Below are 11,770 nucleotides of genomic sequence, written 5' to 3'. Positions count from 1 at the left end.
GCATAAACATGATGATCTTGTATGGATAAAGCATCTATATCTAACACTAGTATTTGCTATACTACCCATTTTGTAAAACAGCATGCATATTTGACAAAGACTCGCTTTCTGTAAAAACTGGGTTTGCAACATGGTCAAGACACTTGCCTTCGTCGAAGTGTTGCACAGGTCCTTCAAAATCTTCCTCTTGAAAGTTGCCGAACTCCTGGACTGAATCGTCTACACGAGCACACAATCTAACATAAGAATAGTATACCAAATATTCCTAAAACTAGATGAAAACACTATAAACAGATTCTACACGACGCTACGATCGTTTGAGCGCGAAAATCGCCTAAATCGGAGCTACGAACAAAAAGTTATGATTATTTGAAGTTCCAGGGGTGTTTCTGCAAAATTTCCTTATTATCAAAGAAAATCCGAATTGTTTTTATATTGGAAATTGGATTTATGATGTCATAAAGCAAAACAGATTTAATTCTTAAAAGGAAAAGGCGTGGAAAAGGTTCACGGGGCTTGTGGACCACGGAGGACACACCGGTCCACCGGTCCATGGTGGACCGAAGGGGTATGCCCCCGGCCGGTCTAATCCGAGCCGTAGATCGGAGATCCGATGGCCGGGGTTTGAAACAGCGGTGCCGGCGGCTTCCAACGGTGGGGGCAGCGGCAGGGGCGACGGCGAGCTCGCCAGCGATGCGCCAAACGGCGCATCCGGCCATGATACTCAATGGTGAGCAGCGGAAAAGAGAAAGGGGGAGAAATGGAATCTCACCACGGGTTCGACGGCGGCAAAGGAGTACCGGAGATGGCTGGTGACGGTGAGGGAGGCCGACGGCGCTTCGGTCTTTGGCGGAAGTGGAGTCCGGTCACGAGAGACACTCCAAAAAGCGCGGAGGGACGAAGATCGAGACCCTACGGAACCGTTTGAGCGAAGAACAAGGTGAAACGAGGCTCGGCCATGGAGGAAACGGGCGGCGGCCGAACTTCTTACCGTCAACAATGGTGGTCTCGGCGGAGGGCTTAAACCCGAGCGCAAACCGAGGGGAAAAAGGATGGTTCAGGTGGGGAATGATGCAACGATGCCGATGGAGGGCTTAAATAGCTGAAAGAGGAAGGGAGGTGGCCGGATTCGAGAGGATTGGCCGGCGGCCCCAAATTTTATTCCAACTACGGTTTCCATGCAAGGGGAAGGGGAAACGAAGGGGAAACGGTCGGAATCAAGAGTGGGGACCGGGAGAATCACGGCCGTGCGATTGATTTCGCGATTCAGTGCGCGGGGCAACTTCGTTGAAACGACGGCGGCAAAAGAGAGCTCGGCGTCGGGCGTCGGGAGGAGGAAGAAGGCGAGCCGACGGCTTCGAGGCTCAGCGCATGGCTTCGGCTCGGGCTCGGTGGGTCCACACGTCAGCGAGAGCAGGGCGACGGGGCCGGCTGGAGTGGGAGGCGAGTCGGCTCGGCGCTGGCTTGGGCGGCGCTGAGAGGGATTTCGGCCCACGCGGGAGGGGAAGAAGGGAGGGGGAGAGGGGAAAACTGGGCTGGAAAAAGGATTCGGTCCAAACGAATTTCTTTATTTTCAAAACCTTTTTCCAATTGAATTTCAACATATTTTCCAATGAGGTTTTAAAGCGACGAAAAACCTAGCGAAATTTTGCAAACTTTTTCCATCCAATAAAACCTTATTGCATCTACAACGGCATGAATGCATTCAAACAATTATCCTAGGCCAAATTAATTTTAGAAATTAATTTCCTATTGAGCTAAGTTACAACACCTGAGTTAATTTCTAGGAAAATTTTAAATTATAGCAAATATTGAAATTTGGGTGTTACATATTTCCGCATTTACATTCTTGTAATTTTCTTTCTTAGATAGATTGCAAGCTTTTTGATCTGTAGAGTAGACACACTAGATAAACCTAGAGCACATATAGATAGAAATTTATATAGGTTATCTTGTGTAGTTTTTGGAGCTAAAATAGTTCTAAGTGTCCTAATTCACCCCTCCTCTTAGAACATCACCTATCCCTTCACTTGGATTCTGAATTGGTAGGAAAAGCATGTGAAAGATTTGACAACTTATCTGCGGAATCTACTTTTAATAATTTCAGAAAAGAAGAATGAAAATGGTGACTTCCATAGTTCCCTAATTTAGCAGGAAAGCTTGTGGGACGCGAACATTTTAATGTGTTTAATATGGTTCTTTTTACAGTAACGTTAACTATAATTTGGGAAGCTACTTAACAAAAATTTTGAACTTTCTTATCTTCTTTTTATGCAAACCATATCTAATTACATAAACCATCACATCTAACATTCAACCTTGGAACACCCATGGATCTAAGAGCCATAACTTGGCAAAACACTTTTGATTTATGGGCATTAAGACTCCTTTTGAGGGCCTATATATTTTTGTTAACTATGTTTCGCTCAATTTCATGAATTTGTTTTTCAATTAAAATTAGATGCAAGAATGTCCGCTTTCTCTCTGAACCTGCTATATGTTTTATGGACTATATGTTTTCATATTCAAAACAAGAACCAATTTGAATATTTGAAAATTTATATTTTGAACATGGGACAGTTTTATTACTAACACTAGTCTATGTAAAATTAGCAAAAAAAAAATCTTGTATATTCCATGACATTTAGAACTTGTACATATACGTTTGCGTAATTGAAGTTGACACTTTCTAAATATACAATCTATAACCTATAAATGTCGTTCCTTGGAGTAGTATTTTCTTTGGTGTCATATTGCACCATATATGTATGGGCACTTTCTAAACAGTTGAGGGAAACACATGTTTTCTTGTTCTTAACCTTGATTTCTTTTCTTTCCTTTAAGAAACCATGGGGCAGAAAAGGACAGTCACCCTTCAGAAACCAAAAGCATAACGGATGCTAGCACTAGAGGCTATCTGGCACAAGATGGGACGGATAGGAGCTTAAGCCCGCACCCGACGTCCTCTTCTGGCAATAGTGAAAGCTAGTATCACAGCTCGAGCCCTGTTCCATGCAAGCCTTCGAGCCGACATCGAGCAAGTGACAAAGAATACAATCCCGCTAAAGAAATATTGATATGAGTCAATGCATTTTATACATGTTGAATGGAGGAATATTTTTTTATGTCAACTCCCCTTATTTTCTGTCTAGATGGAGGAAGCATAGTCTTCAAGCCAAATAGCTAGTAGTGGTGCACGAGCTTGAAAGCCAAGGTCACAAACATAGTGGCTGATGGACAAGGTTATCATAACATGAATCGATGCTAACAGGCTACCTACGCATGAAAAATCCCTAAATAGATTTCAGAGGGTCGCAGGGCTCATTGCTCGGGAGAGGGTGTCGATAACGACTAAGTTCGATGACCTCACTAACGAAGTGAAGAGGGACTTGTTCGATAATGTCGTCAAGGAATATCTAGAGTACCTTGGAAACATAAGCGAGCGTTAAATGATCACTGCAGTCAATACAGCAATGAAAGTGATCGCGAAACTTCACCCAAGCTTTAAGAGCAAGCTTGTTAATAGATTCTTTGCTAAAGGGGTGACGCCCTTCGAGAGCTACAAGCACTTGAAAGAGAAATATTGGGATGCTTTTGTGTAGATGAAGAACTCAAAGCAGTTTAAAAAGGAGAGTGAAGAGAAGAAGTAGATTCGGGCTAGGAACAAGTACAACCACAAGACCAGTGCAACCAGGTATGCTGGGAAAAGGGTGAAATGACAAGTAGAGGACGATAAGTTAGCCAGAGAAGGCCGCGAGAATCCTTGGCTGCAATTCCTAGGAAGATCGTGGTTGTATTTGCGTGAAAGGGGTAAGCTATCCAAAAGCAGGGAAATCACATTCAAAAACAGCAAAACCTAGTCAGTCGCAGAAAAAGTAAAACAAAGAAGAACAAGGAGCCCATCGTATTTCTTGACCCTGAGGCTATTACATTATCGGTTATCCAACTTCACCCTGACAACACTGTGGACCATGTGGTCAGGGCTATACAACAATATTCAAAACGCACTACCTGCTGAGCACCCACAACACATGTGGTCATTGGATCTTACTGGTTATTTGCCTCAAGTGAAACTTGGTGTGGTACCTCGACTCGTCAAGACCAGTAGCACAAAAAGGCAAACTTAGATAGCGTGATTATAGCGCTGTAAAAGGACTCCTCGACGTGTAAGTTCTGCCTAACTTAGTTTGCATATTTAACTTTTGTAACATTCAAATGCTCCCTAATCGAGGTCCCTCTTTACACAGGGGCTTTTGACAAGTACCTTCGAGCTCAACCTGACTATAACGCGAAAGACAACCGCAGACTAACACACAAGATCGGATCCCCTATAAGTGCTACCAATCAGATTACCAAATGCTCTCTTTTACTGTTTTTCCCTTTTGATCTAGCAATGCCACCAATAACCACCGGGCAATGCCTATGGATTTTATGTTGCGTGGAACATGCTCCTCACGCTCTTCATGAACGATATCAAATGCCCCGATGTAAATTTAATATGAGATTATTGGTAACTAATTTTTTTGATTAGTTTAATTTCAGGATAACATGACATTAGTTACACGTCAAATTATGCAAAAAATTTCAGCTTCTTTTTTTTATGACGGTGCACTCCCGGAGATTCGACAACGAATCGTCGAGTTCATGGTGTCTGAAGTCATCAGCCCATACAATGAGTTCCACTATAGAATCCCTAGCTTGTGAGCTCTTATGTAATATGAGTTGATCGAAACTTTGTAACATTTGTGATTCTATAATAAATTGATTGGAACTTCATATCCTTTGTGATTCTATGATGAAGTGAGTTCTGACATAAGTGTGTTTATCCATATAGATTTAGATATGTTGCTGTTGTTTACTGGGAGAAGACAGCTGCCAAATCCCGACTATGCTCTAAGATGCAACCAAGAAACATACAATAATGCTGGGCAAGCTACACATAAGTGACGGGTAATCTTATTACCAGTCAGTTATGTGTTCGTATAAGTGACGGGTAACTTATTAACTAGTTACTTATGTATAACATAAGTAACCAATAACTAGGTTCCTCATCACTTATGTCTTTCTCCGCAGTACATAGGTGAAGAGGTTACCCATCACTTATATCCTTCTCCCCATTACATAGGAGACCATCATAGGTGACGGACGGGTCACGGTTATGATCCGTCACCTATAACCTTATTGGTGACTAGTCATCAATGATATGTTTAAGGTGATGGGTGCAGGACCCGTCACCCATATCCGTTATGATCTGTCACCCTTAGCGTTTTTTCACATACTGTATTACGTTCTTAGTCAAAACCACAATATATCTTCTTTCCAAACAATAGCCAGTAGCGAGAAATATATTGCACATTCCCATTGCCAATACAAATAATCTCGCTACATACTGTAGTTCTATATATGGCACTTGTACAAAGATCACTGAAATCACTAGAGGCCACAGACGCTCTCTAGTAATTTCTCTCCCACAAGACCCTTAAATCAGCAACTACAAGCCTCAGGTAACTCCATAACTTCAATTCTTATTACATTGACATATATGGACAGAACTATAGAAGAGCTACTCCAAGGCCAAAGAATGTCAATCCTACATATACAGATTCTTCAGCAGGCAGATCAAAGTTCCAAGGCATATCCAGTTCGCATAATATTTATCTGTAGTACTTTTCCTGAATTCATATATGGTATGAAAATGATGAGGTCAAGGAGTAGGGGATCCGGGTCACCGCAGCTGGCTGCTTCTGGAGCTTGTGGATGTCCTTCACGATGTCAAACACCGCTTCTGGCTGTGCTAGCTTCAGCGCCTTACTGGAGTATCTCTTGAGCTCAACGACATCTGTACTGAACCACCGGGCAACCTGTCTTGCAGCCTCCCTTGGGTCTTTGGAGAACACCCCGGCACCATTGTCCACGACATAAGGCACATTTCCAACTTCCTGCATAAGAAAAAGTAGCTGATTTGTGATGCTTACGTACCAAAACAAAAATTCAGTCTACTGCGCTCCATGGGGTCATAATAAACAGTTTTGGGAAGGTTAAAGATTAGTCACTGAAAGTACATAAACAATCACTCTCACATGGCCTACACAACGTAGAAATAAATTTTCAGTCTACAAATTAAATACATTCATTCTAGTGTAGTTAATTCAAGTATAGCATTGCTTAGGCTCAGTAAACCAAATTAATCACACTTAAGGGAATTGTGGAGGATGGTTCAACATTCCACAATACTGAGATAACCACAGACCTGTCCAGGGATGAAGTCGTTCAGGATAATAGGAAGTCCTCTTATCAACGCCTCTGCAATTGTACCAGGACCAGCCTGCAAATGCCAGGTAAATATCCATCAGTAAACAGTAGCACTGCCAGAAATAAACAGTGAAGTGGCATAAGCATGATAGGCAACAGAAAACCTTTGTGATGATGCAGTCGCAAGCGGCCATCCACTTCTCCAACTGTTTTTCGAACCCTCTGATCTGAAGACAAAAGAGCTTGAGACGTCAGTCACAACTCACAACCAGAACCAAACAGTAACTGCAAAGGTATCCATCTGAAATGCGCATCTAATTGGGCATCATCCTCTAGATTCGGCATATTTATATATGATACCTTGACAGGGACTTCCCATCTCAGGGACTGCAGGGTGGACCGCAGCCCCTGATTCCTGCCGCATATGACCACAACCTGCCCAATTGGCTGGCGTCTCCGGTAATCATAGAGCTCTTCGCCGAGGACCCTGGCAGTCTCTTCCACCGGACCCATCCCTTCACCTCCTCCCATCAGTAGAACAGCAGGAAGTTTAGAATCCAATTCAAGTTCTTTCCTGAGATCGTCCTGTGAACCAAATAGAGTTAAGCCGGCATCCCGGGCAATGCAAGAATGTGCAGCTCAGAAAGTTAACTGAATTCGCTGCACGCGGACCTTGTCAAGAACGGCACGGCAGAAGGAGGGCCTGATCGGTAGCCCGAAGACGCGGACTTGGGACGGCTCTAGTCCCCGGAGCAGGGCCCTCTTGGCCACCTCGGCCGAGGGGCAGTAGCACCTAGTCACGCCGTGGTGGAACCTGAACCAACCCAGTATTTCAAGACTCAAGAGTCAAACCACACACAACGCATCCCAATTCGGGCTGCGTAGAAGACAACCACAGCGGTTACCATGTTGGGTGGCAGGTGTTGAGGTCGGTGATGACGGTGACGAAGGGCACCTTGGGCTGCAGGCTTTGCCACTTAAGCACCCACAGCGGTATGTGCTGCATGAGCGGGTGCACGCTGATGATAATGTCCGGCTTGTACTTCATGATCCCGACCACCACCTCGCTAAAACCGAGCATTATTCGTATCGATCAGAACAATTAACTAATCAGGATAATTCTCTTGTGATCAACCAAACAAATCAACAACAACAACAACAACAAAGCTCGATACTGATCGGGCAATGTTGCCGCTGCCGAATTGACATTGACACTGAGCGACCTAATATGGGGTGATCAATTTAAGTTGTACTGCGTGCGTACTTGGCGTAGAAGTAGGCGAGCGCGGCGAGGTACATGCCGTGCACCCAGCTCGGGGAGGTGCCGTGGAACGCCACCTTCCAAAGCCGCACGTGACGAATCATGAACTTGTACGATCGCTCCATGTCGTTCAGAGGCCAGCCGCCGTACTCCTTCCCCAAATCTCTCACGAACACCTGCGTCGAAAAAAATGATCGAATTCAGCGACAGCAAAATGGATCGAATTCAGAGACGAAAAAAATAATCATCTATTTCTTGGTGCTGAGGAAACAATCCTGGAGAGGAAAACAAAATAGCGGCGGGCATTGTGCGGCGCATGCACCTGGTAGGTGTCGCCAAACTCGAGGTGGAAGGCGTCTCGGAGTGCCTCGGCTGAGGCGCGGTGGCCGCCGCCGGTGTCGCTCATGAGGATGAGCACGTTCTTCGCCGCCTTAGTGCCAGACGTGCGGGCGCCTGGGAGGGAGGCCGCGTCGGTGGCCTCCTCCGAGAGCGCGGCGGCGAGGCCGTCCCCGTGCAGGCCGCCGCCCCCAGCCGCGCCGTCGTAGAAGGCGCGTATGGATCGCCGCGGAGAGACGACCGATGTTACCATGGCGCAGGTGCGTTCTAGGGCTACGAGCTCCTCGTGGACCGCGCCCACGACGCTCTGCAGGCACAGAGAGAGGGCGGAGGAGAGAGGAGAGAAGGTGGAGGTGGCGAGGAAGGTAGGGGAGAAGGAGCTCTTTATTATCAGTGACCGCTGCCCTGCGATGGATTATTTCACTTAACCACCTCGTCATTTTCCTATTTATTTCTGCCCAAACCCGCGGAATCAAACACGTAATATTCCCTTTCTAGTTACCAACATTATTGTCCAAGTTCATGTACGATTGACATTTTAAAACACAAATAATATGTAAGTAAAAGTATTAGATTTTTCACTTTAGGCCACTAGAACTACCTCCATATCACTGTAGTTGTAACTTAAAAATAATTTGATCTCACCAGACAGTAACTCCTAGTAGGGCTCACAAGAAATCTAGTGAGCCTATAATAGAAAACGTAACAAGCTTATTTTGCATGGGCGCATATTACAACCGCTTGAATGTGTGTGAAAATTCTGCGAAATGTATGGTTTTGAGTATTGACAGCCATGCTACAGAGGTGATAGATAATGTGATCATGACATTTTCTATTAATTGTTTATAGAGAACATGAGGTTCCTCGCTCAATACGAGTTATAAAAAGTTTTTTCAAAAGAATTATAGTCTAGAATGGCTAACATTTTTTCCGTCTGCCTTATTTTTTCAAGAACGTGTTTCGTTAAAAGACCTGCCCTTTAACACAGCAGACAGTAACTCTCTTTGTTCATGTGCGTCTTGGTTTCTTAGTTTCTCGCAAACACCACTAACAAATTAGGACTGACTTGTAATTAAGCAAATGTGTGCGCCTATACGTGACAAAGTTGAGTTTCTTGCTGCGAGGAACAAGCGGCCAAGGCAACTCGGCCACGGTCCACGGGGGCAGTGCAAAAGGCACGCGCGGTTGCTAAAACCACTCAGCGCATGGGTGTTGAGGGCACGTGGCGGGATATTAGTGGCTGGGCAAACTATTTCCCGGGGCGCCATATGAGCCGGGGAGGGGGGGGGGGGGCACCTTGCTGCACGGACGCCGGCTGGAGGGGATGATTCCCTTTTTTTTGGGGGGCGGAGGGGTTGATTCCGTTGGAGATGCTGGGATTATGCTATGGTGCCTGTACACTTTCTGTTGGAGCCCTATTTTTTTTTAAGGACAGTAAACAAATATGATTTTGGTCTTCTCCTGGAACGCAGAAGTCAAATACAGACCAACGGATGAACACAAGCACAGAATATATTTTCACTCAGAAGTTAGAATCGTATGGGGATTATTACATTAGAATTACTACGTAAAAAACAGATAAAAAATACATAATTTAATGACGAAGCATTTTACGATCTGTCACTTATATAACTTTGAGTTAGGATCGGATCTTGACGCGTCACTGATAACAGAACATCGTGACAGGTAATAATATCATTCCTATCACTTATCACATATTACCTTGTCAACGGGTCATAACTACAGTCGTTATTTATTACTTGGTCATAAGTGACAGGTTTTTTTTGCTTATAACTACATCCATCACTTATTATCTGGTCATAAGTGATGAGTCTCCTTGCATCAGTTATAAGTGACAGATTGTTAGGATCGATAGCGTCCTAAGAAGAGGTGAATTAGGACAATTAGAAACTAATGTCTCTAAAGACTTTACAAGATAAACCTATCTCAATTTTTATATAAATGTACTCTATATTTATCTAATGTGTCTACTCTACCGATCAAAACGTTTGCAACCTATCTAAGAAGGTAAATTGCAAGTAGATAAATGCGAAAACATAAATAAGGTAGAGAGAGCAAACTTGGCACAAGAATTTTTCCATGGTATCAATGACATTAATGCCACCCTAGTTCAAGTTGAAGCTCCACCAAAGATATGCTTTCGGTCGGCACCCGGTCACGGCTATTGATCCACCAAGTCACAAAACAAGACTTTAATCTGGATGAGCCACAAGCCTCTTTTCTGGTCTCTTACCGCTGTGATCACTTCGGAGCTTAAGCCACCAAGGCAAGGGTCTTCGTGTCCCCTTATATATGGCTTGCCACCGCTCCACACCAAGTCAGAGGATCAACAAATTACCGATGAGTCACAAAGACTCCAAAGCGCCAACATACCTCTTGGTATATGGTTGGATCACTTCTTGATCCACTCTCTAGGTTGTAGCACCTAGCAATACTTCTCTCTAAGCCAAATAACACTAATCACTCTCTAATGGTGTGCTAAATTGCTTTGGATGAACACTTTAAGCACTTTAGTAGCTTGAATGTCTTGTCAAATGTATATGGGGCTCCTTGGACTCCGACAGCATGCTACACCTTCAAATGACTGAGTGGAGGGAGGATATTTATAGACTTAATCACAGACTAGCTATTGCTCTAATGGCTCAATTTTACTGTGAACACCGGATGATCTGATGATAACAGTAGTACAACCATCGGACCATCTGATGTGTACATCAGTGGATACTAGCCGTTGGAACTCCACTTAAACTTCTTCTGAACACCAGATTCTCTGGTGTATACTCAAATCCATCACTGGACCTTCCGGTGAGTTATTTTGAGTCATCTGAGCCTTTGCATTTTTTCTGTGTAAATTGCTCCGGCGAAGCCTCCGATGCGCATCTCTTATCACTGGACCATCCAGTGAGTTATCATGAGCCAAGCTGCGCATTTGCAGTCTCTCTATGTAAAATGGTCTGATGCATTAATCTAGTGCTCATTTCATTCACACCGGACTATCTGGTGAGTTAAATCTTCTCTTCTTTTCATTGGAAAAGCTTCGGTGCAACTATCTCTGTGGTCACCAAACTATTCGGTGACTTCATACTTCTTCTTCTTGAACAGCTGCATCCTCTCTGGTAGGAATGCTCCGGTGAGATCATTTGGTGTGCACAAGCCAAACACCGTACCATCCAGCCAACTAATCATTGCTCTTCAGCACATGCAACTCTCTCTGCAATAATTTATCCAGTGTTTATCTTTCACTGATAACCAGACCATCCGGTGGGTTGTTCCATTTTGCCTTCTGAGAAGAAACACTCCGGTGAGTGCACGGGTCTTAACATTGGACTATCAGTGCCTTCTTTTTACTCCGCTGAGAATACTCTGATGATTATAGCCTTCAGTACATCGAACCTTTCGGTGAGAACAAATCTCCTAGGACTTCTCCGATTCAACCTAACTTTGTCCCAGCTGTAGTGTCTTCTTCATTTATTGCATCCATGATACCTACTAACATATATTCTTAACAAATATATTAGTACCATTGACTATGTTATCATTATTTACTGAAATCACAATCATAGCCTAATAGGACTATTTTCTCTACAATCTCTCTCTCTCTCTCTCTCTGGTGATTGATGACAACACAACCAAACAAGTGGCAAATGATAAATGATACCATTTGACAATATCATAAAAGAGCACAAAGCTTCCGCCTACTAGAAAAGGGACCTTCGCCCTATTATCTTTCTGGTTTACAAGCACCTGGACAAAAAGACCCTATGAAGCTTTACTGCTTACTACATTGCTTGGATGCATGTTCTTACTACATAGTCCCCTTTGTTGTGGCTCCTCCTTTCTTCAATGCCACTATCTCTCTTGATCGACCTATTCAAGAGCTTCTCTTTTGTCAATCTAGGT

At 44.0% G+C, this 11,770-nt stretch overlaps 1 protein-coding gene across 1 annotated transcript; it reads right to left on the bottom strand.

Annotated features, from left to right (window-relative positions):
- Positions 1–5,334: 5,334 nt before the first annotated feature.
- LOC133899221 (probable monogalactosyldiacylglycerol synthase 2, chloroplastic) lies at positions 5,335–8,172 on the bottom strand. The gene is made up of 8 exons (XM_062340195.1): positions 7,836–8,172; positions 7,517–7,689; positions 7,158–7,319; positions 6,925–7,066; positions 6,613–6,837; positions 6,417–6,479; positions 6,251–6,325; positions 5,335–5,939 (listed from the first exon to the last, which is right to left on the bottom strand). The coding sequence occupies exons 1-8, from the start codon at positions 8,100–8,102 to the stop codon at positions 5,679–5,681; spliced, it is 1,368 nt and encodes a 455-aa protein (XP_062196179.1). The 5' UTR covers positions 8,103–8,172; the 3' UTR covers positions 5,335–5,678.
- Between the last annotated feature and the right edge of the window lie 3,598 nt (positions 8,173–11,770).

This window comes from Phragmites australis, chromosome 18, assembly GCF_958298935.1.
Source record: "Phragmites australis chromosome 18, lpPhrAust1.1, whole genome shotgun sequence".
Lineage (NCBI taxonomy): Eukaryota > Viridiplantae > Streptophyta > Magnoliopsida > Poales > Poaceae > Phragmites > Phragmites australis.
The sequence above is the reverse complement of the archived record's forward strand: the minus strand, read 5'-3'. Positions and strand labels throughout refer to the sequence as shown.

Coding starts and splice junctions, on each gene's coding strand:
- LOC133899221 (XM_062340195.1), bottom strand. CDS start 8,102: ATGGTAACATCGGTCGTCTCTCCGCGGCGATCCATACGCGCCTTCTAC. Junction 7,067..7,157: donor AACACCTGCCACCCAACATG/GTAACCGCTGTG, acceptor GGGTTGGTTCAG/GTTCCACCACGGCGTGACTA. Junction 6,838..6,924: donor GCCGTGCCGTTCTTGACAAG/GTCCGCGTGCAG, acceptor TTTGGTTCACAG/GACGATCTCAGGAAAGAACT.